Source organism: Nothoprocta perdicaria, unplaced genomic scaffold, assembly GCF_003342845.1.
Source record: "Nothoprocta perdicaria isolate Ctin4 unplaced genomic scaffold, notPer1 scaffold_90, whole genome shotgun sequence".
In the NCBI taxonomy this organism is placed as follows: Eukaryota; Metazoa; Chordata; class Aves; order Tinamiformes; family Tinamidae; genus Nothoprocta; species Nothoprocta perdicaria.
In genome coordinates, this window is record NW_020456199.1 from 2,905,000 (window position 1) to 2,931,955 (window position 26,956).

A 26,956-nucleotide genomic window follows, 5' to 3' on the forward strand; every position below is an offset into this window, starting at 1 on the left:
TTCTGTGTCAGGATACTGCTACGTTTTGTACTAAGCTTTCAAAAAATCATTTTCTGAGGAAGCAGTCTCTTTACTTACTATGAATTTTGATTTGTACCCCAGCTCACTCAGAATACCAAGCATAAAACATTCCAATATGTAATTATTTTGGAGAAACTACTTCATGCTCTGTTTTGAGAGTCAGTAGTCCCAGTTTTACTTCTCAATTCGGTTAATTATTATTTACCAAACAAATCATAAAAATCCTCTTCTTGTATAGTTTTCATCATTTTTCCAGAAAAAGAATGAAGAGGTCTCATCTGATTAATACATTCCAATACAGATTAAACCACAGATAATCCTGAACAGAACATATCAATACCCCAAAATATTGTTGGACATACATTCTTATTTTTGCTGCCTACAGTTAATAATCATGTATGCAAAGTATGTAAGAAAGAGAACTTGGTAGCATATGTAATCATCTTCGTTGATAATAAGCCAAATGTTTTGCATTTTAGGTCTTGTCAATAAAGTACATTTTAACACAGGCATGCTGCAGTTACTAACCATTCTTTCTCTCACGTATTTAAGCTGCAAAACTATACATGTGGAATTTTAGCTGACAACAGACTCAAATCCAAACCTACTAAAGTCAGACTTAGGAGGAGGCTTCCATTTTGAAAGACTTATGGTAGTTATTTAGGTTAAATTTTTAAACTGCTATTTCACCTGCAAGTGAACACTCTGTCAGTGTTACACAGAGTTAAATGCAACTAAAACATTACTAATTCAGGTTTTTTAGAAGGTCATAGAAGACAKCTATATTCTCAGTCACTTGGGGAAAATAACTATAGCACATTAGATTAGATCAGCGGGCAACTGAATTTTTTCTCATTAACTGAAGACATTTTGCAGTTCATTCTTACTTTCTGTTTTCTCTTGGATGTGAGGCCAGAAAACCACATACAGGACCACAGCTACAATGAATTTAAGTGTTAGTAAATACACTGGCCCTGATAAATTATGAAAATGGACACATCTGCAGTAATCAATGACAGAACAGCTACTGAAGGGTACATTTAAGTAAAGAAAACAAATCAAGTATATTCTTACCATTTTGAAYATACAGCTAGCATGACCTGGAACAATATCAGTATGAACTGAGAAACTCAGTTTGACACTGCTCTCCGTGCATTAAGGACAAAGGAAAGCCACGTATAATTATCTTTTTTTTCTTAATATTTATTTTGTAAAGAGCAGAACCTCTTGATTAGACTATGTGTWATTTCTTTACTCCTCCAGGTTAAAAAGCCGATTTACTTTTTGGTATATGAGTTATTCCCATATATTAAGAAAAGAATTAACTGCTGGAATCCAAGAAAAGACCAGCAAGGGCAGCAATCTTCAAGTTTTAGAAGACTGTCTGAAGACAAGGAATTTGTTTTCCAAGTCCACGGCAGGACTGACGAGCAGTGATCAGTTTCAGCTGTGCCAAGAAATATTTAGATTAGATATTTGGAAAATCTTCCAGTAAAAACAATGAAGCACTGGAAAAGTTTGCCTGTACAGCTTACAAAATTGTCTCCATGACAATTTTTTTAAAAAACAGGTTTGGAAGGGGAAAAAAAAAGGCGGAGGGGGAGGATAGAAGTATGTGTTGGAAATTGTATGACTGTTTTTGGATTCTGCCATAAGTGACAACATGGATAGATGATCTCTTAATTTCCCCAGTAGCCCTGCCTTTCTATGACTGAAAAATATCCCCTGTAACCACTTACTCTGAGTGGAATAGATCAGCAAAGGCATTCTACATGTAGCTCTGCCTACGTTTTTTTCCTCTCAAAGGTTAGTGGAAAAATATTGCACTTCATATAAGTTCATTTTGTTCCCAAAATGAAATTAAGTCAAAGACAAGTTTTTTTTCCTCTGGAACATAAATTTAAGCATACGGTTCTTGCCAAATGTAGGCAAAGGTCATCAGCAACCATTGCGTTTTTGTTCCAGAGGCAAAAGGTCCCAAAAAGCATTCAGCAAAAAAATCAAATCCCCATAAAATGCTGAGATTATCACCAGTTCCATTGCATAACCAGTATCTGTTTTCATATAAAAAAATAAAGTGTTTGAATTAAACATTATTGCACCAGCAACTGTTTTTTTTCTTTTTAAATATCCCCATTCAAGTCAAACATTAAATTATTTTTATGAAGCAAAATATAAGGTCTATTCTAAAAGTATCAAGTAGATATGGTAGATGCGCCATAGAGAAAATAGTCTAAAGGAAAGACAAACATCAAATCAGAGATGACAGAAAACAATCATTAGGTTGTTTCTCTTCCATGATTGAGGAAAAAAAAAAGAAAATAAATCCAAAGAGGTTGTGTAGACTACTTAATAGATGAAAAACATCTCTTCTCAACAAACTCAAGGCGTCGAAGCTGGAGTCACTTTCAAACTGTCAAGTGCAGCATGAATTCTGAAGTGTAACCTGGACTCCATAGAGTATTCTTTGTAGTTGTTTCTGCAAATAATAAAGTAAGTTTATCATAGAGAAAGATCAAAGAGAAATATTTTTAACCTGATTTTTTGCATTCATTGAGCAGTTAAAAGTTAGCGTTCAGTTATTGCACAAGAAACAGGTTGATACCATCAGCAATTTAACTTATGTATCTAAATTATCTCCACAGACTGAGTAGAGAGGTCTTTAATAGCACTGCAACAAGCTCTGGTATAGCAGCCAACACTATATTAGTGCTTCCAATTGCACGTAGAGTAAACAAGAATCCTAATTTAGCAAATATTTCCTTCATTATTTTGATCCTTATTTCCCCCTTATTTTGATCCTTCCAAAGCCCTCAACTTCAAAGTAAGTCTCTCAGGAAGAAATAAACTAGAAAATGCTTTGAGAAAGAAAAACTGTCAGCTGAAAAAGTACATTCAATTTCAAAAAACATAACCATTGTTTTAAAACATATGGAAATAACATCATATAAACTAAAAAATTTTTACATATATATGTATAAATACAAATAATACAGTTATAATTCACATTTTCAATGGTATACTGCACTAGTGGTATGCATTTCTATGCACACAAATGGCAAGCTGTGTCCCTTTACTCCATAAACATTGTGAAAATATTGCCCTATAGAAAATGTTGCTCTCTGGCCCTCTCCTGCCACAGACTGCAAATGAAAGAGGAAATCTGAACTGTACTATGCTTAACTTGTTCCCTTTTCTGCCTATCATGTACACCATCTCTGTCTCTGGGAAACAAGTAGCATCAATCCTTTTTCTGAACTCTTCAACTCTATTCCATAAACAGAGTAGAGACTGGCCCCCTCCTATCATACCTAGGGACCCTACAGCTACATGATTAAATGAAAAAGAGACATTTTTTCTTCACAATATATTCATACATTGTCTGATGTCTGTTTAGAATGTGACTGAAGAACAGAAATAACATATCAGAAAATTAAAACTCAATTATTTCTATTTTATTCAGATACTGTCAGAAAGAAAATAAGACACTTCTCTACTGCCAAAATTACTCAGTTATTTTTAATTTACTAACACAGACAAACCCCAAACCCAAGACACTTCTCCACTGCCAAAATTACTCAGTTATTTTTAATTTACTAATACAGACAAACCCCAAACCCACTTACTTTGCAGTTTCTATGAATCTTATTGCTTTTCCTCTCTCATCTTGTTGTTTGTACAGAAGACCCAACTCATACAGTGTGAATGGCACCAAGTAATTGTCATATTTTATCTGCTTCTCACTAGAAAACCATAAAAAAGCCAAAGTTAAATGCAACATTTTTTGAATGACCTCCTGATTTTTAAATGCAATCACCAACTGCAGTAACAGGCCATAGCCAAATAAAGCACTCTGGAACTTGTCCCTAAACATATCAATAATACTTCTAAAGAGTAAGTATAAAATACTATGAATATGATCTTCTAGAACTATTAATTATGCATTCCTATTTACTATTTGTATTGTSCTGTGTGGTCAAAGTTCACCAGAACATACTCCCCTATTGTGTAATACATAGTTCAAAAGCATAGTTTAATAGCATTCTTCTTAAGTTAGACAGTGTAATATAAACACTCCTTCCCAAGGCTTGACTGGACACCTCAGCAGAGAAGTAGCAAAATTCCACTTTTCTTCACCAGGAAAAAATACTAGAATTGTAGAATACTTGAGGCCAGGCAGCACCTCTAGCTAATTTGCTTCACGTCCTTCCCAAGGACTGAGGTGAGGGTGACTCTCACAGCTTTTGAATCTTCCTTCTCAAGGATAAAATCCTGCCATCCTCAGAACAAGTAGGTCATTTGTTCTCTTTCAGCCTCCCCCCAATTCCATGACTTTTCAAAGATAATTGTGAGTGACCTCAGTGATGCTGAGGAGCTCCATCCGTACTCACGGACATACCGTATCAGGTCCTATGGACTACGTCCAATTCCCATGGACATAGATGCAATTTGAGTGTTCCCTGGCCTGACACGCCTCCCACAAGGGTAAGTCTTCCATACATCTTGGAGTTTACCAAAAGTTTTAGGAAGCTATGCTTTCTGAGGCTGGTTGTACCAATAAAGATTGATGCAAAGAAACTACAACCATCACCAAAGTACAGTGTCCTTTTCCGTGTCCTTTGTCACCAGCTCCTCTGCCCCAGTCAGTAGATGCAGGCTCAGATTTTCTCTAGTCTTCCTTTTGTTGCTGCTGCTAACAAGTCTGTTTTTTTTTTTTTTTTAGGTTGCCCTTTGAGAATTGCATCATATTCTAGTCCAGATAGGCTTTGGCTTTCATAATCCAATCTCTGCTTGTTTGGACAGTATCTCTATCCTTCTTCTAGGTCATCTGTCCCTCCTCTAAGGCCATAATTAGAATAAGTAACTCTGGAGTTACTTACTAGAGCAACTTACTAGAGTAAGCAGACAGTAAGTAACTGATAAACAGGTATTTAGTATGTCAAATTCCTTTGGCCTTTGAAGGTTTTTAAAATCTTATCAGGGATTACCTTATTTTAGAAGAATTTATATTAATGGTAATTTTTTTCAGTTCATTAGAAAAATGCATGAACTTTGTCAAAACTGCATTTACAGACCACTCTAAGAATTCTAGTAAGTTCACAATTGCAATGATGACTGTTACATAAAAATGTTACTGAAATAAAGCTTGATTTATAAAGCATATGATGTTAGATTTTAGCATAGGAAACTCAAATTTTCACATGAAACTGCTAACAACATTAATAATTTCTCATCTACATAAACTGTCAACAGTTGTGGCTCTAAATGTTAAAAAAACAATAAAACTAGGTAAACTATATTTACTTAACACTAATAGTTCTGCAAATACAAAAACACCAGTTATAAACATTACTTAAATATTTAAGTGTCATTTGTTATAAAGTGGTAATTTGGGACTAAAATATCATATTTATGTCACACTCTATAATCTATAACTCCATAGGAAAATACTAGTAAAGTTTTACAGCCCTTCAACTACTTTTTAGATATTTTAATACACAAAGGAGAAGTATTTTAATACCAGGTCCTAGAAAGGATTTTAGACCTTAGAAAGGATTTTAGGACCTAGAAAGGTCCTAGTTTTTTCTGCTGAGTTTAACTGCTGTAAAGTATTATCTTAAGAATTCTGTGAGTACTTCTGCAGGATGATCAAAATCTATCGAATAGAATGCTAGAAAGAGTATTTCTTTGTTTTTACCTTTGAATTACTTGATTGAAACACAGTTCAGCTTGCATGAGTCTTCCTAAGTGCTTCAGACAGAGACCTTTCAGTAACTGCAACATGGCCACATCATCCATGTAATATTCATTGCGACCTACGAGTAAAATACACCATACAGTTAACATACACCTTCATGAAACAAAAACACAAGAGACTTTCACAGTAGGAATCAGTCAGGCTCAGGAGTCAAAATTTTACAGTTTAAAATGCCCTGAAGCATAGAAAAGAAAACTGGTGCACAACATTGCACCTATTGCACAACGCTGCTCTTCCTCCTCTTTATCAATGCAGATCAATTACAGGAATATAAAGGAATTCAGGAATATAAACTCTCAGTCCCATCTTCTCTATCGGGTTGTCTGTGCAAAATAGGCAAAACCTTGCAAAGTAACACTTGTAGCACCTGAAACGGCTGGCAAAGCCTTTAGCAAGACAACACCTCCTTCACGCTACATTCTCTTAGAAACATCCACTACTCCAAAGTACTCACAAAGCTCAGTAGCACCAGCAGTGTTAAAAGCAAGAATTCACAGGGGTGCTGTCACCTAAAACTTTTAGGAAACATTATATGGTAATAAAAATGCAGGAAMCTGTGTTTAATATTCCCGTCATCTCTACCACTTAAGAAGCCTCACTCCCAGTGGTGCCACGTTCAGAAAAAAAACCAAGACAGACTTGTGTCCAACAGGGTTTAAAGCATCACCTGAGRGGTATTTGCTAAGTGGTCCAGGAATATAAACTTAGTAAGTGCAGCCCTTTCTTGTTGCTTTGGTTTGTAACATTTGCTAGCTGCCATAAAGGAAAGAAAACACATATGGAAAGACAGATGGCTGCATATACATTAACAATTCAGGAAGCAAAACATCCTCCCATCAGATCATCTTGTTTACAACTAATTACCAGTCCTCTAAGGTCATGTTCATTTTTCAAAATACTCTGCCAAAAAAATCATACATAAACAGTTCTAAACATGCAAGATTAAAGCATCTTAGGATTCAGTGAAGTACTTTGCCACTAAGTTCAAGCCAACTTCTGTCTGCATGCAAACCTGCAGATGTTTTGACAGACAGCAAATCTCAAACTCTTTTCTTAAAATTAGAGAGGATCACAAGAATGGGAAGGTATTTCGTATTCCTTTGCACACTTTGCTAGGCTACGATAATAGCTTAATGCCACTGTCTCCCAGAGAACTCAGTTCCTGAACTTCCCGCATTGTAAGCCCTGACGCTAGTGAAAACTTGCTAGTCATCATCACCTACTCCAAGTATTCTTGAATTCTCCTAGTATTTACCATAGGAAAAGCTATTAAGACAAAATTCTGTAACCCAGACAGCAAGTAGACGGTACAATTTAATAAAGATAACATTTAAATAAATGTTAAAGAGCATCTTCTTGGAGTCCTCTCTACCAGATGGAAAAATCATTATAAATACAAAGAAAAATCAGAGAAGAACAACACAGAAATGAGACTTTTCTTAGTTACAAATTCCTTTTTATATTTTGGAGATTAAACAGTAACAGKCATGGAAGATAATATTTCCAGAAATCATGAAGAAAAAGTAATTTTTGAGATCTTTCATCTCTTCCCTCTATCATTTCCATTTTTAGCACATTCAGACTATACAGCCCGTTAAAATCCTTGACAGATTCCTTGCTGTGCCTGCACACTTGATGTAATACTAAGTTCTCTTAAGAGGTCGCAATCCTTWAGTGACTTTTATGTATAATTTACACATTTTCATAGCACCTAAGAAATCCTTTTAAAGTTATCTAGTACTAACACTTGTCATTTAGAATAATATCACATCCTTGTCACATTCTGCTGATTGCTTTAATCACCTTGTTTTGGTCTCAGTTGCCTAAATCCATAACCTGAAAAAGTAGATGTAAGGTTCACAGACGCAAAATCCACAACTAAATCACAGACTCATAGACTGGTTGAAGTTGGAAGGGACCTCTAGAGATCATCTAGTCCAACTCCCCTGCTCCAGCAGGGGCACCCAGAGCACGGGGCACAGGGCGGCATCCAGGCGGGTTGGGAAGATCTCCAGAGAAGGAGACTCCACAGCCTCCCTGGGCAGCCTGTGCCAGGGCTCTGGCACCCTCACAGGGAAGAAGCTCTTCCTCACACRGAGRTGGAAATGCCTGTGTTGCACTTACACCCATTACCCCTTTGAAATTACATGAAATTACATTTCATTGCAGCTATTATAAAAATGTATCTTGAAAGCGTAAACAGCAACTACATTTTAGAACAAGATCCTCTTTGTAAACTACATATTTTTGTAAGAAATATACGCTCTTTTAAAAAGGAGTACTGTTTGGAAGAGGAGAAAATCATTCAGCTCTAGCTTCTGCAAATAACAGATTTCCAAGTGCAGATCAGAACTAATTTCAACCTTCTCTAACTGATGATAACAGCCTCTGCATGACGCAGCACTAGAATCATGAGATCTTCTGCCAGAACCTCTGTGCAGAAGTAATGGCAAGAATATTTTATTTGCAGATATCTCAAATATTTCTACATTTGGGTTTAATATTGCTATKCATATCCTGTAGTGCTTCTATAACTTTGTATCCATCAGTTCAAATTATTTAAAGGTTTATAACTAGATGTATTTTTACAGATTATTACACACAATTTAACACTATCTGACTTATGTCTCTAAAAGTCTGTCTAWAAATGTCTATAAAAATGTCTATAAAAGTTTGTCTGGGTTTTCTATTAAGTTCTATATATCCAATTTTTGGCAATCCAAAAAGCCTATCAAATGTGATGGAAAGCTTACTCAAGACAGACAGACACACACACACACACACACAGAGGAAGACATTAACACAATTACGGGATATAAATTTGACTGAAAATATGGAGCAAACACTTCAAGGCAAAGACATAATTTTAGACATAAAATTTATACAAACTAATGAGATGTTAATGCTTCTAAAGAGGTGAGACTCTAAAAAGAATAAATTTGGACAAGATGACTTTACGTCCAAAATACATTGTACATTTTTAATCCACCAAAGAATAGCTTAACCTTTTTTTTWAAAAAAAAAWCTATGTATGGAATACAATATTAAGAACATAAGTGAAGTTGATAATGTTAATCTTAATTCTTTTAAGTAGACTACTGTTCTACATTTGCCATATTACCTTCAAAGACTGGGAGTACAATCCCAAATCAGGAAGTTATGCAAAGTTGTTTCAAAAAAAAGGTAGTATTGTAATAGTACTGTTTAATACAGTAATCAATTCTGTGTCTGCCGATACCGAGACATTACCTGAAGTTCTTCCTACGTTTATATATAGAGTTAAAGAATGTGGAAAAGGCCAAAAACRTATCATAGCATTTCTACAAGAACTCCTGAAGAGACGATCAAGTTAAGACTACAGCATGCCTCAGTTTGACTACAAAACAARTAAGATGGTATGAGGACAAGGAGTTAAATTCCATTTGGGAAAAAAATGCAGTTGTCACATTTGCTTTGTTTGAAATTTAAATATTTAGTTATGAGACAGCAGCAGTATGCTCTATATAATTTTGTGATTAAGACAATTATTAGGGTGACTCCTATTTATTTGAAATACAGTGTCATTAAAAATGGTAATGGTAAAGTTTTTACTGTTGCTGTTATCACTAAGTTCCTATCTTTGTTGTGTGCTTATCTCTTTTGTTTTGCTTACTAATGAGGATACTCCATTACTTTCATCACCTGCTTCATATGGACACCAAACCCTATTCCTTTTCTGCAGTACTGACCTCAGGGGTTACAGTTATTGCAGGGTAGTTTGTAGAGCTGGAACTTCAGTTTCCAGCAGCTTTGGTCATACTAGAGGTCTGTATTTTAGGCAACGTTACTTTTCACCACAGTTTCCTTTATTTTATTTGTTTATTTTTTTAGTAGTAATAAATTTGAGACCCTGGYAAGCTGAGGCAATTTTGATACACAATCATGAATATAGTTGTTATCAAGCTRTACATAAGATAACCAAATATCCTATTTCATATTTCCAAATCTATGTGCAAACAGTTACAGACATTTTAGAAAATAAGATACTGCAATAATGGGAGAAACTAATYGTTTGCTAAGTTGTTAAAAATGTGATTAAAATTGGGCATAGATGTGTAAAAATGTGTAAAAAAGGTAATATTTATTCATTTTAAATGGACAATTGGAAAGGGAAGATTATTCAGAGGTTTAAATAATGGACATCAGAAACTACCTAAAAAAAAGAACAATGAATAAAGATATCTTTTTCTACAGTACCRTTTTTGTTTCTGATTAGAACCTGAGCTCTATTAACTTTGAATCTAAAAAATTATATTTAGAATCTGTGCTACAATGAAACCAAGGACATGTTTAAAAAGAACCACAAAATTTCATATAGCTCTAAAATTTCCATAGTTAGAATGAACAGCATGTTGGTTGAGTTGAGTCAACATTAACCTCGTAGAACATTAAAGTGCGGAAATAAGTCTCCCATCAGCATTTCTAACTAACTAGTTATTTCTAYCTTAATTGACCACTTACTAGTTTCATTTTGTAGAGCAGTTTCTTCTTTTTCAATTGTTACCAACAAATTTTCAGTGAGGTCTGCTCTTTTGCCCACAAYTGCAAAGCCATTCCAGACATACATCATTTCCTGACAAAAACAAACAAGACAAACCCATGAAATTCCACAAATACTTATCTAAACAGTAACTTGGGAGGCTCTTACAGAACATCGAGTACATAAAATACTGCATACAAAAATTTTATATTAAAGAATATTTTAAAATTTCTAAATCAAACACTTAAAGTTAAGGAACTCAAAAATAAAAACATGTGTTTGAGTTAAAATAAACCTCCACAATGTATACTGGTCTTTCATATTTGTCTTAATAAACTTGCATGTCACTGATAAGTTGAGCTTTCAATAACATATAGTTGTTTCAGAATACCAATGCACAGTACAGGGAAAATAACATCGCAAGTGTGCAGGCAAATTAACCTGTGGTTCTAAGTTTTTAATATTTCACATCTTCAGGATACTCTTCTTAACAGATTCTGTTGTATAGTTTCACACACGCACAAAAAAAAACACAACAAAAAAATAACACTGAAGAAACTTAACCATGTCTGTACTGACACTCAGATAACACAACAAAGAAAAAGGATGTTTTTGATTCTGAAACCTCTGCCATACAAACTAAAAAAAGTAGCTGAAAATAGTTACYTGCTTTATGCTGCATATGAGATTACACTAAACGGTGTGTGTGTATGTGAGTGCATATCCGTGCTATAATCTACAGCCTTTTACGTAACAGGGGAAGTAGACAGAACTTTCTTGGGGGATGAAAATGTTTCCAGGATACACATACACTTCTATGTTATTTCTCAAAATCTTATTAAAAACAATCAGGGCAAATCAGCAGGGGAAAAAGCCTCTGAGATGCTTYAAATATAATCATGGGTGATAGGGTTTTTAAGAAGCATTAAAAATTATCATGTAGCATAATAAGTAAACATAGCTACTTTCCAACCAACAGGAAGTAAAAACCTTCATTCACTGATCACAAATACATCAATATCACTTACTGTATGGTACTTGAATTGCAATTACACACCCAGAATGTTAAGTGTAATGTCACTTGGAAGCAGATACAATACACTACTGAAATATTCCTGACTGAATTTGCACTGTAGCTCATAGTTACACATCTAACTTGTCTCAAAGTCTGAAATAAAGTGTTACTAACAATATTAACTACATGATTCTGGACTCATTTTGATTCTGTGATCCTGTTAGAATAATATTTATAGAGTAATTAGAATTAGRGTTAGAATAATAGAGTAATTAGAATTARARWWATATWYAWWRTATAYWWTRWATATWWYTYTAATACATAATTACTGTATATGTTACTCACAATCAGTAACACAAGCTACCCTTTCAGTTTCACCTGMAAATATGATGACRGCAAAAAAACAAGTCTCCYTAATTTGCTGATGTCTAGGGCACAAGGACTGACAACACTCTCAAAAAGCAAAAACACTACTGTGATCACTGCAAAGCTGAAGATACCTTTAAGCCCCAGGTGGCATGAGCAATTTGTTCTCTATATATTTCAACTTCCATGAGGAAAACCTGTCTGTCACATTTTGGACTATTAGTGGGCTAGTATGCCCCAGCTCCTAAAATGTGTCAAAAAAAACAAAACTTCCTCTCCTCACAAAAGCTATTAACAGTTTAAAGGAGGTGGATAGAAAAAGAGTAATCTTAAGTAGTATCTATGTAATACACTATACTTATATTTTCATTTCAAAAACTACCACAAGAAAAAACGTGTAAATACCAAAGCAGGCAATATCAGCTTCACTGGTTGGGAACTTGCATAGCGTCGAGCTTTCCTTACTGCAAACTTCTCAGTTGGGATAGATTTTCCTGCAATTCTCTGTTTCAGACCATCTACTTGTCTACAAGGATAGGAAAGAAACACAACAGTTTGCTTTATATTCTGTTTAAGCTTATTTCTTGTACTAAGATACACTTTTCTCCTCAGAAATAAACCATCATTAATTGTTTCTACATCACTCAGTCTGCAGTAACAAAATGAATGTTTACTAATACAAGCAGTACTTTTTTTTTTGAATCAGAATGCTTAAAGAGAAAAAAAACCGGAAAAGTTTTCAGTTACAAGAAGGCAGAAAGCGACCCAAGAAAGATATACAAGTCAAGAACATTTGCACTGGAGAAATAGTAAATGTCTAGCTACTGCATAAACGCTTACCTGAACAAAGATACAATATCCTCACCAGTCTTTTTCACTTCATCTTCTGGAAGCATACACAATATTGCTGCTTTCTGGAATACATATATTGCCTGTTGCAAAAACAAAAACAACAAAAAAAGCAACATATCAGTACACCTAAATGAATGTGTTCAGTTAAAGCATTAATGATCCAAAGGACTAATCCACTGTTGCAGCAAACTGTTTCCAGTTTTCACAAGCAGGTAGATCTACTGAAGTTTAGCCATGAATTTCCTTTGTCATATAACTTATACTATAAACTTAAAGTAYATTTTCAATGTAATTATTAATATTGTAATTTAGTCAGAATGTTACATGTTACATTTTTTTCATGCAAAAAAAAGAACAATTTATTATGTAAACTCTTATGCCAAAGAGGTGAGATTAAATTGCAGAGATAACTGCTCAAAGCCTATGAATATTATAATCTTTCAATGTGCTTTTTCAGGTTTGTTTCTTAACAGCAAAAATACCTGGGCACAGATAGAAAGAAAGTGCCATAAGTGGGCTTTGCAGAGAAAAAGAAATATCCATAATTCTACTCAAGACAGATGAACTTCACACTGTGTAATATTCTCTTCCTCTTTTATCAAGAATGGGATGCATCTCCTCTCCACTAGTTTAAGACAGTTATCTAGAAAGGATAGCCCAAAAGTATATAACAAAAATTATTGCATATTATGTTTAGTTCTTATTTTGAAATGCATTTTTACAAGAAAATCCCAAGTTATCTTACTTTCCTTACGAGATTATATTTTACTTTCCTCATGAGAATCTATACATTATTCCTCATGCAGCAGCCCTTCTGCTTCATGTTTCAAAACATCTGCTGRCTAGTCCTGTTACTGCCTGTTTATAAATAACTAGGAACTGGAATTTCTTTTGCCAAGTTTTATTAGGGAATAACAGAACTTTGTTACAGACTTAAGTGATTAGTTTTCTTGTCTGCTTCTTTTATTAGTCTTCGACGGGCACCTCAGTTTTCAGTAAAAAGAAAAACAGTGTTTCTGGTACACCTTCCTTAACACCATTAAATCGTCTACTCTGGTACATGCTTAAAAGTTCTAGAAGAAAGACAAGTCTTCATTTACCATGGAAACTAAGCGAGCAAGTTTAACTATGAAGAGGTTATGAAGCGTGTCAAAGTCACATCCACCTCCCCATTTACCTTAGACCACCTGCTCTCTTTGCTGAGCAGGTCTGCATACCGATATGCCTGAAGCCAGTTCTGCTGGAACGAGTAGCACCACATGAGCTCCCAGTAACAGAGATGGTGAATCTGCTTCCACTCTTGCTGGGATGCTATGCATTCCTGGAATGTTATCTGAGCCTAGGATTAAACAAAAAGACAAAAAAAAAAAGGTCAACATGAAAGCCATACCTAAGTAAAATTCCTTCCCAGCACCCAAAGCATATCACTGGAGAAGTGCTAGCTAATGGGGTGATACCATCTTCCCCCTCAGTCTCTCTTACAGAGTCAATAATGCCACCCAACCTGAAGTAAGAGAGGATAATAATTATTGCTCCAATTAATATAAGCTACTTGGATAAAGTAGGCAGATAAAGTTTTCTCCCCAAGCTGAACACTGAAAAGATCAAAACAGCAGGATGAATAAATTGAATTACCTTTTCAAAATTTCCTTTCAGTATATCTATTCTAGCAGCATAAAATAATATAATGGAACCCTTGAAAGGAAAGGAGAAAAACAAACATACCGTTACTACTTTAAGCTTAGGGAAATAAATTAAAGCTATAAAACATATTTAGAGTACACACATTTGGAAATTTCTGGAGGTAGGGTTCAAGGAGACTATCTGCTTCACGAAGGTTGGCTTCCCCTGTACCTAGAAATCAAAAAAAAAAAAAAAAAAAAAAAAAAAATCTGAGTCTACTAGGGAAAAAAAAAAAAGTTTCTAAATCATATTAGCTGTTGATTAATCAACCGATTAATGGATGAGTGCTTTTATAGAAAAATATAATTATTATTTAACCATACTAAATTTCTATAAACACAAATTCTTATCCTTGAAGAAATAATAATTTTAATATAGTAAATGTCTGCAAGCAGAATTATATCAGAATACACAGATAATTATTTAAATAAAATTTTCAATTTTATATGTACGTATATACATTTAATATATACTTTAATTCTTTTAATCTCCTTAACAAGTTACAAAAACTTCCTTCAGATGTTCCCCCGCTTCTGGTTTTGCACTCAGTAATGATAACAGGTGATACCAAAACAAATTTTGTTTTCCTTTATTTGCTGATAGGAGACATGGACTGACATTCTCCTTCCCAAAATAAAGAGCCTAAACATATATGCCAGAGACAATTCTGAACTAATAGTGACTTTATCACCACTAATAATGCACTAATCTCTGTGCATTTGCAGTTCCAGAAAGATGCATCTCTGGTTTCGGACTGTTAGTTGGTTAGTATGTCCCAGGAATCTTTTCTTATTCTATTTCACAGGTACAACTCATGGAATTTCTACTTTTCAATACCACCAATTTTCTCTTGAATTTACAAGACTGCTTATAAAGCTGACAAAAGATGCCACAGAATTTCATTTCTGTGTATAATCTGGAAGAAAATAAGCAAGTAAATTATTTGGGAGTATAAGTGTTTCYAGAGCTAATTTTTGCTATAATCAATATTAATTTGTGATAAGGATTGTCTGGACTTAAAAATATTTTTTTCTGTATTTTTCTATTGCATGTTATACCAGCCCTTCAAAAAGAAGGGGATGTCAGTATAACGATACCTACCTGAGGGTTTCTGCAAACATACGTTTGACTATAAGCTTTAGATCATACAGCAGTCTATTACAAAGCTATCAACCACAGTTTCTAAACTCAGTTCAAATTCACAAAATCTGTTATAATGTATAACACAACTAAGCAGCTGCAATCTGAGTCTTACCAAGGATTAAGGAGACGTAAGTATGATAAACCAACAAGGTGAAAGTACACAAAATAGCCCTCAAACTGTTGCCAGATGCACCTTCCCGTAGCTGATGGAGGCCCAGCTCCTAAGAAAYATTACAGATACAAGCAGAATTAGCTATCAAAGCAGTTCTGGCCCAGCTAATAGCATTAAGCACATTATATGAATACTGAATAAAATTACATATGCAGGGGCCTACCTCCCTCTCCAACCATCTTCTGGCTACCAGCCTGTTAGAACCATTTGTTTTTAGTAGAAATATCTTTTAACTATTTCAGTGTTGCTTCCGGGCAAAATTCTTTCTTCACAGAAAGTCATGCATAAACTTCTTATAACTATCCTCTCTTTTTTTTTTTTTTTTTATCAAGTCAGACATTATTTTCTGATCAAATTTATGCTCCAATTAAAACATTAGTTCTACCCATACACCAAATTTGAGAAGCTCACACAGAATTTGTGTGTACTTAAAATAAAAGGAATTAAAATCAGAGAACTTTTTAGCTTGTATTCATATCCCTTCCAATTTATGCCCATTACGGAACAACTTGGGATTACTCATGAGCTCAGAGCTTTCTTGCTCAAGAGCAGTGACTCTTCAGAAACTTAAGAGATTTAAACAGCTTTGTTTGAGAAGTAATGCCACCCTAGTAGGAGTTTTAATGCAAAGCAACTTGCTGAGTTACAGGAGAACTTAGGCAATGTACAAAATCTAAAATAAATAGATCTYTGCTGGCATCTGGTTTCACATATTCTACAGACTCCTCTCTGGCTCCTGAATAACCTGAGTGTTAGTTACGTCTAATTCAGTATTTTACTTTTTTTCCCTTCTTAAAGGTGGCAAASGGAGTTTTAGAGGAATGTAAAGTATTTACAAAGCTAAAAGGCTAGGCTATGATACTAATACTTTCCTCATCCACAAGGACAAGATGTAGTAGGATTCCCAAGCTACATTCAAAAATTTCTTCAAATACCTTATCTCAAAGTGATGGCCTGGGAAAATGAAAGAAGCATAAAAGCACAACTCTCCTGCAGTTGCTTGTATAGGGAATACATTAATTTATTGCTATACAGACTGAAAAYTCTCATTCAAGATGGGAATTTCAATGTACTCATTGTCCATACGTACTTTTATGCCTGCACAGTCTAGCCCACTGATTGCCTTTAACACTAAAAATATTAAAATCATATTTTAGTGTGAAATCTATGATCCACTCTTTACCAGAGAAAGCATAAAATTGAAAAACAAGTATCGGGTTCAATACCCTATTGCCAGAAAATCCAATAAATTCTAGAAGTCGAAGAATCCTTCCTGGTAAAAGTGACAGCATCTGCAATACATTTCAAAGACATAAGATATATATGCATATCTAAGCCATACATCAACATTCAAAACTTTCTGAAACTGTAAATCTCAACCAAAAATTCTAGTTAATTTATTAGATGCCATTATACTTTAGTGAAAGAGTAAAACATAGCTTTAAAAAGTTTTAAATTAGTGTGTATGATTAACAAAATGCAATTAATTTACAATTTACTCTTGATCATCCAGCACTGGAAACATCAAGAAAGGAAATGCAAGTATTCTTCTWCAGATTATTATTTTTGTCTTCATCTGCTTAGAACTGTTTGAAAATTATGGTTTTCTTCKTTTGAGAAGAAAGTTATATTTACTGGGGCTATTACTTACAATCTACAGCTGTCATCTTGCTTCAGCTACTCCCAATCAGATGACTCAATGCTATCTCAGAAAAACTTTTTGTTTCTGCTTTGGAAGTAATGGATATATATATAGCATGTATACTTCTACAGAGTACACTGTATAGAAGTTTTAGGGATGTTCGCACCCTCCAGCCCTTTATCACGCTTTCAATTCACTTTGTAGCTATCTGCTCCATGGTTTACACAACTYATGAGATTTTACAAAGACCACAACTATCTTTCCAACAGGCACATTACAAGGAGGTCTCTTTGAAGACCTGGTTTTGAAAGCTCCATTCACTTTACTGTATTTTCCCCAAAACAGATTGTTCTCTTATGTTTCCTGCTGAAGAGACTTCACAAATAACAGAAAAGGTCAGACCACACGTGAACACAAGCATCTACCACTGTTGAGTTTTAAGACTGACAGGTGCAAACAGACTGGCCACAGGTAGAACTGGCCCGTTCTTATCTTGAATCATACTAAAAGTTAAGATAACAGAAGAAATTAACTCTTACTGTTGATTTAAGAGGTCAAATCCCAATCATATTAAATTGTAAAGAAAAAGGCTAGTGGATGCACATGATTGTCTTTTGTACAAACTCAGTAAACTACCATTTTTTCTGCATTTTTGCACTAATTCACAGTGGCCATCAACTGCAACACATTGACRCAAAAGATACCATTGATGCAGATGTTTCCCATTTAAGAAATATTAATTAGTCAACTAAAAATTAAATGAACTTTGAAAAAAAAAAAAATTTAAATCTAGTACACATGCATGCAAAAAGCCAGGCCTGTTTTCATATGAGAAAGTCAACAAAACCTACATGTCTGTTTTGCAACCATCTCCTTTAAAAGAGGCGACTTGCAAAGAAGGAATCTTGTATAGAACTGTATAAGCTCTAAATAATCACAAATGCCTTTCTGAAGTGTGAAAAACGAAGTCATACCAAATTGAATGCTCCTATTCCAAGTTTTACTCCTCCTTCAAATTGGTGATAAGTTTCATTTTTGCTTTTGTTCCCCTGAGTCATCTGTAGCACCTGATGACATTCTCTTTTGACGCAGAAAAGAAAAAGGAGGGGAAAACACAACTTAGAAATGATATGAAGCAGAAACACTATGTGTGTTATGACTTTTGTAAACGTTAATGCCCCTGTTTATGTCAACACTGAAACTAAGTGCTTTCTAATGGCTTACTTGTATATTTGGTAACTTGTCCTAATTTTGAGGCCRCCCTTGATAAAGTTGATCATATTTTCATCCTGGAAGAAAAGAAAAAGTTTTAATTGTGCAAAATGAATTTTAAAATCTTTCAGCTACATTTTAAAATATTTTATAACTAAAACAGTCCTTGAATTTTTTTAAAGTTAATAACTAAAAAATYATCTTGAGATTTACAGAAGTGAGTAAAGTAAAAAAGTTACTTTCAGTTTATTTTTAATGCTTATATACGAAACAGGAAAGCTCTCCACCAGATGGTGCTGTAAGAATATTAAGAAAAGTTTTGAAAAGACCATTCTGAAATACGCGGTGCTCCCAGAACCTGATAGAAGGCAACCCAAATCATCCAATATGCAGAAGAAAGTCCATTGTTGACCAATAGCACAACCCAAGACATATACACATCCCAACATACATATGATTATTAACCTCAGAAAATATAAGCCAAAATCCACCAGCATCAAAAATGTGTTCCTGAAAAGTATGATGGATAATATATTATTCAACAGATAATTCTCATGGAAAATAATCTGTCCTGACAGAAGGGAGATCTGTGCTGGCATTTCAGAACTGTACGGAACTTAAATACTCAGRGACAGCACATACCACACAGAAGAAAGAGCAAGAGAAGAGCAATATAATCATCAATTAAAGAAAACGATGTTTCCATGAAAGGATCATCACTCTGAAAGCCTCAGCTGTTTCACCTGCAGGGCTGACCAATGCTTGTAAAACTTTTAGCGCAGGCACAATCTTCTGAACAGTTTCACCTTTCTGTACATCACATTTTCATCACCACCATTATCATCCTCAGATGAATAAAGATTAATAAAAGATGAAAAAATGGGCTATGACAACGATTAGCAATCAGAGTAAGGACCTCCAAATTAACAGCAGTGGACCTCCAAAATGACAGAGGTGAAAGTGCTGCTGTGAGAAAAGCATTCTATTTCATTTACTCCTAAAATTAAGTTAATTTGGTATGTCTCAAGTCTTTTAATTGTAAAACATACAAACAAAAAATAGTGGGGGTTGTTTCCATTTGATTAAGAAAGGAGATACGGTCAGTTTTAGGACATCTCATTACTAATGTTTCCTGTCACTTTTGCAAGAAGTATCGTATTAAGCAGATTATAAAGCTTTGCCAAATTAACCTTTAGGGTATTTTTGATCTTAGCAGCTCTTTACCTTGCTTCTTCTTCATAATGTTTATCTCTAAGGGATTTCCTACAGAATAATTCTTTAAGCACTGAAAGTAGTCACAAGTATAAATAAAGGAGAATAATGACTTCTTTTTTAAGATTGAATTTGAAAAAAATGAAATTCTAGTGTCACTAGATCACAAAATAAATAAGAAACTTAAGACAGTATCAAACATCAGACTTCTGTGAACTGRGTGAATTATTTCTCTGAATTATTTCAGAGAAAAATCTAAGCCATGCTTGTTCTATAGTCACTGGTAACTATACTTTTGTTGACACAATTTCAAAAATTCATAGGCAGTGACATTAAAGAGAAATGGGCATCAGCTGCAATTTTGTTCATTCGAAAATATTCTGTTCCTTTCATCTTTGAAGAGATTTGTACTTTCAGATATGACACTCCTCAGGKATTTAACATCTTTTTAAACTGCCCAGTGCTGGGCAGTTTCAGGTGTGATACAAATGATATACAGACTGTACATATGAGACAGTTTCTGGATATCAGATCTTTAGCGAATCACAAGAAAACATAAAGTAATTTTTTTTCTGCGTGGCATAACATGACATAACCTAATCATTACAGAGGAAGCTTTTTTAAATAAAGTATCAAAATAACTGTCTGAATGAGAGTCCTGTAGAAATATTCACATCCTTCCTATAATCTGTTACACAGAGATAAAAGGGAAAATTTATTTTACCTGTACAAAGGTGAGAGCTGCTTTCTGCAGTAAGCATTCAGCATAACAGATTTCTGCATGCATTTCCTCTATAGAAGAGAGAAAAGAACTTTAATAGCAGCAAAGACCACCGGTCTAAAGTATCTTCTAGGTGAGAAATAAAATACTGCTAAGAAAAAGCTGGAATTCTTCAGTTTCTGTTTTGATTACTGCTGAGCAAGCCATAACAAATACCAAAGGAGTAATTGAGAAGTCAGTTAAAAATAGTCTCTCATTTCACTTTTTCTCAGACAAAAACCTTCATCTTGCCCAGGATGACATCAGTCTAGGGGAACAGCTTTGAAAAAGTCCTTTATTTTTTCTGGTAAATGTTTTCTCATAAACTTCATTAACATTATGCTTAAGTATTAACMCATAGCAATTAGTTCTTCAGACACTCCTTTTTTGTTTTCAGAACATTAATAAGATACTATTTCCTACGATCATACTAAAAAATTTGGAGGTCCTGGACAGATTTTCAGTTCTCRTGCAGCACTGTACATTAAACACGTGACTTGCAAATTTACACTGCACAAATGCTGCCACATTCACTTCTGTATAGCACAGACATAGAAAGTTTGACATGCTTGCATCAAAAAGATTTTTGTGTGTCAGGCTAGAAAAAAAATGCTTGCTTAATTCTGCCTGAATCAGAAAMAAACAAACAAACAAAACCCTCTGTCTTCAATTTGCTATCAAAGGCATTTCCATCCTAATTTACACATGCCAAGAGACAGAAAAATTTGCCTAAACCTCCCATTTAAAAAAAACAATCATTATAAGCAACACAAAGGTGATTCATCTGCACTAACAGTGACTTCAGAAGAAGTCATAATATTTTGAGAGAAAAAATATCTCAATTTATTTTATTGAAAGACAACTGGAAAAAATACACAATTTARTACACTAGCAGATGTTGGGCTGGTGTTCTTGAGGATTTTTTTTTAATGGTATTATAATCCACTTACCTTCGCTTAACTGATCCACTGGCTGTTTAGAAACTAGATTGGACAAGGATTCTACCACAGTGCTTCTTTTTCTGAATCTACATCCGTTGTCAAATATGGGAACAAAAAAAAAAAAAAAACACACAGGATAAGCAGAAATTCAGCAGAAACTTAAACTGAATTGAACATACTGTAATTCTTCATCATTTGCAATACAATTTATAATTATGCTCAATCAAGTGGTGGTTTAACAAATGCTACATTTTTTGAGTAATTCAGTTCTCATCACAGGTATAAAATCCAGTCTCAGAAACCAATCCTAATTCAACTTCCAAGCATGGATTTAATTTAGTTTATGTACACAGTAACATACATGGCCCTTACTACCCATCAAGTTCTTGTCTTAAGCTCAAATGCAGGRAAACTGTTGATGAGTTAATTGACAAAATGCAGTGAGACACATTTTGTAAATGACCTCCAGCTTTTAGAAAGAATCACCATGAAGGCAACAATGTCATTTACAAAAATGTCATAGAGGTTTCTGATGTTGGAAAGTCACTTTACCTGCACTTAAGCTGTTATTGGTCCCATTTATAAATTTTGCATTTCATTGTGTCACACTCTGAATTACCAAAAAAAAAAGTACAGTGGAGCTTGTTTCAACATAAAAAAACATAAAAACTTCAACATTAATGGCATTTTATGCCATATGTGGAATTTCGAACTCCCCAAAGCAGTCACACATAATTCTTCCAATAGATCTTAATTATCCATCTTTTATATTGCTATTTTACTTCAGAAAGGTAATCCAAAAATTAATGCATTGCTATTTACAAAGAACTCAACTTTTACCAAAGAGACCATTCAGAAAGTAAATGCTATTGAGAACTTAAAAGTCATCATTAAAAATATACAGCATTTATTATGTTTCTTTCTTCTGTATACTGAAAAAGGCAGGATATCTTGACAATAACATAGCAAGACCACAGGCTAACAAAGGCCCTGCACAAAGCAAGCAGCGATTAAGGCATTGTAGTTCTGACATTTCTATGCTTTGGAGACTGATTGCCTTTATCTTWGTGGTCTCTGTAAGTGCAGAACAGAGCACTTTGGAATGAATGTTTGTATCCTGTGATGAAAAGCGGTACTGAAGCAACCTCCAATCCTTTTTCACAGCGGCAGGATACAAGGCGTCCCCTCTTTTCCAGGCATACCAAGCAACATAGCTTAGATGAAGCTCTGAACTGATGGCACACCTGAGAAAACAGGCACTTCTTTGCCTATGCAAGCCTGGGTGCTCCTTGGAAACCAAATGCTAAACAGACTTACCCAACATGCWAAAGGGCAAAAGTAAGAATAAAAACACCTTTTAAGTGTTTTCATTAGTAAATACATTCATCCAAAGCTGCCTGTTCCCTTATAACAGTGCTTTTCCCTTTATGCCTTTCAGAATGACAGTCCCCGCCAAAGTTCAGCAAAGACAGGAGTGCACTTGGCAAACACATAGGAGTGCCCTTCCCCTTCCCATTCCTGATGGAAATGATAACTCTTCAGCTCTGGAATAAACCTTTACAACAAAGAGTTTGATTCACTTGTAACGGTAACCTCGGTACAAACCTATTACTACCTATTAGACCATCTGCTCCATATCTGAAAACAACTTATTATATGTATATTTTTTCATAATAGAGGAAAATTTAAAATAGGACTTTTAAACTGTTTGTTTACATTGGAAACAAAGTTGCATGTTGAAATAGCTCAAGCAGTTTCATCATGTAATGACATTAAATGTCAGCCTGTGGCCCACAMGGCCAAGTAGATATTTAATTATCATTAGAGGATATAAATACAAAAGCCTGATGAGTGTTTTGTGTCTGCAATATTAATAAACAAAATAATAATTACATAATGCAATGTACTTCACTATTCCAAGTTTAAATAAACCATATTGACAATAACCTGCTTTTGACCAGGCAACTGGGATATCTTCTGAACTGAATAATCAACCTTATATAACTGAATATGCACCTTATGAATGCAAATTGCACAGACTTACCTTTGGCAGGTTTGTAAAGCTTCCTTCATTGTAGAAATTCCCATTTGTATATCCTGCTGTTCAAAGGTCATAGCAGCTTGCATAACTAAAATAGTGCTGTATCCAAGGGCATGGTACATGCTATCTTTAGACCTAAGACAAACAGATAAGTCTTGTGCTTTTTAGCCAAAACTAAAATTAGGAGATAATTAAGTTCTTTCAGAGATATCTGCTTTTGTTTGTAAAAGGACAGAAGAAGAAAGCAAGAAAAACATGAACTTGAACATACCCTAGAAAGTGTCACCTTCCACTGGGTATTACACATCTACCTCAGTAAGTTGCTGTTGGAGTGAATGCCAGGAACATGCTGGGTTATACGAACAATTGTCTTAATTTTATTCCCATTTATATTGCATAGCTGTATCTGCTTAATTTAGTAAATTTAGCTCTAAAATAAACATCCCCACTGTTTTCACTTTAAAAAAGAGATAAGAAGACATTTATGCTACCAGTCAATCATAGAAGGGGGGAAAAAAAAAAAAGACATTAATTAAAGGCTGCCTTCTGCTGAAGTGGCTTTCACAGCATAATCAGAGAATCACAGAATGCTTAAGGTCGGAAGGAATCTCTAGAGATCATTTTGTCCAAACCCCTGCACACAACAGAAATGTTACTTGGAAACACTAAACCTACCAATTTAAGTAGTGCTGMTGTCAAGATTAGGTCAGGCCAGCCCTGTTTTTCCTTTCCTAATGAAGTTTCCGAAGTTTTCAGAAATTGCAATGGCACAATCCTTCTGGTGCTGGGCTACTCAATTGAACAAGTGTTGTTCGCTCATCCATACCACCAASCTAGCAATACCTACCAGTCATTTTTATCCCATCTTATTACCACCAGTCTGCACAATAAGAACTTAATGCAGTTCTACAAACAGAGGTTACAGAGCTCCATCACTGAAATAACCCTTCGTGCATCATTTTTGTTGGGGCAGACAGGAAAGCACCTAGAGATGGGCTTCTGATCCCAGTCTAAAGGAAAAGTCACCCRGATTGCCTCTCAACACAGAAAAAGCTTGGCTATACTACTCCAAGTATTTTTTGTTACCTACATCTACACTGTATGTGGGAGAGTGGAAAAGACCCTATGGATGATTTACAGTGGCAACTACCAACTCCACTGGGGCAGAATTAGCTTGCAGTGGAACAGGTTTCAGCACTGCTCCTAAGAGATCTTTTCCTTGCACGTGTTGTCACAGTGAAATGGTAATTGTGACTGCTTCRAGACACCTGGAAACCAGAACACCTGACAGAGCAGGCAGACAAACCATTGCTGCTATTGTGTATGTTCAAGTCTATCAATTGTTGTCATCGTGTGAAAGCACATTAGCAGAAGCACTCTCTTCAGAATTACATATATTTACTAAGACTTACTACTCTCTCATGCCTCTCAGAGCAAAGGCCAGAGCGGAACATGTAGGATTTGCCAGCTGTCGTTCACATTTAATAAAGAGAAAAATCAAAAAATACTTCATAATTTTCTTCTAATTTTYCTTTTCTAGTGAAAAAGTTTAGTTGTACCAATTTTGTGATCAAAGATACATTAAATAAAATGTCTTAATAATTAAATGTCTTGTTATTCTTGCTTTTCTTCTTTGAACAAGAAATGATAACTTGAATGATACGATTACAACTGGAACAAAGTAATTAAGTACTTCATTAAATTTTTCTTAATGTTTTTTGTGACAGTCTTAAGATCTGCATTCTTTAAATGCAGTATTGAAGAGATCCCTTCAGAATGGGAATAAACAAAAATTACAGTCTTCAGAGGCCTTGAATTAATTTTTAACTACCAGATACTTTACATTATCTACTTACAGTAACTCCAGCAAACAACATGCCCTTACCATGGACGAAGCAATTCCAGAGCTTCAGAAAATTTATTGTTTAGAAATAAATTCAGTGCCATTGAACATTCTTCCAGAGCACACTTGAGATCCATCTTGGATGCCCTAATATTTAAAAAAAAAAAAAAACTTGTTTTTGTTTTTTAATTTAGCAAAATTGCAAACATTTTTGTCTAACTACTTCCACCTCCATATATGTATGACCTTTTTTACTTATGTAATAATGAAAATCTTCCAGAGTCGTTCTCCACTGTTTTTAAAAGGCTACCACTGCAGGAAATAATTAGATTTTTAACRCTCTTTATCCATGATATACGGGCATTCTCTCTAGCTTATTAAAATGACTTTGTTTTCCTATGTTTACTAGAATATTTGACAAAACATATTATAATTAACCTTCAAACTTCAACGGAGTCATTTTASTAGTACTTATATATCACAAATGCACAAAATGTTTATTATCATCTCAAGCTCTCAATTCACAGTGTCCAACAAATGTATTACGGACCCAATATTCAAAACAAATCTGTRTAAAGATGACAAAATAATATTTTGTTCAAGTAAAACACTAGACAGAGATGTTCTGCAAACCGTTATGTCCAAAAATGCTGCTGTCAGAGACTATTCTGTGAGTTACTGTGTTGTTCTTCCTATTCTGTCTCAAACAAAATCACTCACATTTGTCCAAATGAAAGCAATCTAACACTGTTATGTCAAAGAGTTCTGTCAGGATAGATTACAAAGTGCTCAGATGCTCGTGAGCAAAGCTATAATGAACTGAACATTCATGTTTGTAATGGATAGCTAGAAACTCCACAGCTCTCAACCATAGCAATCTGTCTACAGGTTAAAAACAAATTTAGATTCTAAAGGACTTCACCCAAGCAAGATTAAAAAACAATAAGTGGCAGATGAAGTCAGTAAAAGGACCTTTAAGTGCTGACCAGAAGTGAAGAACCTGAGGAAGGAAATTAAGAGAAAATAGAAAATACAGAGGAGTACAGCCGATCTAAATCTGAAACACCTAAATAAAGAGAAAATTTCAGAAGTAAATGACTAGATAGCTTTTTTTTTATACAAAACAGTCAACTTTCTCACTCCTCCAACACACATAAGCTCTAAAAACATGACTCTGCTTTCTATAATCCTTCTGGGGCAGTCTAGAGACTTTTATCTTTGAGCCTCCCAAAACAAGAAGAAAATTCTGCATTGTGTTATAGAGTTGTGAACTGTCCATCACATTATTGCTTTTTTTATCCATTAGTCTTGACAATCTTCTGATTTTTACATGTGTTTGTGCATTCACACACTTGTGTGCACAGGCAGTGCATACACAAGCACAGTTCATATATGCTTTTATATATATATATTCAGAAAATACATATGCTCATATTTATGATTTCCTATGTGTACACGTTTGTATATATGTACATATATGCATATAAATATGCTTACACATACATTCTAGAGAAAAGAATTTCTCGCATCTCAAGCTACAGGGCATGCTTTGAGGAAAAATWATATAAGGTGTAAATATATGTAAGTTACATTTAGGAAACTATGTACATTCTGGGTTTTATTAGCATTGCTACTGAAGGTGGTCAGCTGTTTTCAGAATTACAGCAAACCCTAAAAAACATAAAATAGTAAGCAAGCGATCAACGGATCAAATACCAAAATAATCACTCCAGTCTTCAAAAAAGGCAAGGAGGAGGACCCAAGTAACTACAGGCC

At 34.6% G+C, this 26,956-nt stretch overlaps 1 protein-coding gene across 1 annotated transcript; it reads right to left on the reverse strand.

Annotated features, from left to right (window-relative positions):
* Positions 1-1,910: 1,910 nt before the first annotated feature.
* On the reverse strand, positions 1,911-25,327 carry TTC39B (tetratricopeptide repeat domain 39B). The gene is made up of 17 exons (XM_026052737.1): positions 25,223-25,327; positions 23,341-23,472; positions 21,306-21,382; positions 20,320-20,387; positions 18,396-18,460; positions 18,146-18,251; positions 16,756-16,821; positions 15,470-15,578; positions 14,318-14,385; positions 14,167-14,226; positions 13,709-13,870; positions 12,520-12,611; positions 12,085-12,205; positions 10,280-10,391; positions 5,720-5,837; positions 3,648-3,764; positions 1,911-2,500 (listed from the first exon to the last, which is right to left on the reverse strand). The coding sequence occupies exons 1-17, from the start codon at positions 25,315-25,317 to the stop codon at positions 2,404-2,406; spliced, it is 1,665 nt and encodes a 554-aa protein (XP_025908522.1). The 5' UTR covers positions 25,318-25,327; the 3' UTR covers positions 1,911-2,403.
* Positions 25,328-26,956: the final 1,629 nt, after the last annotated feature.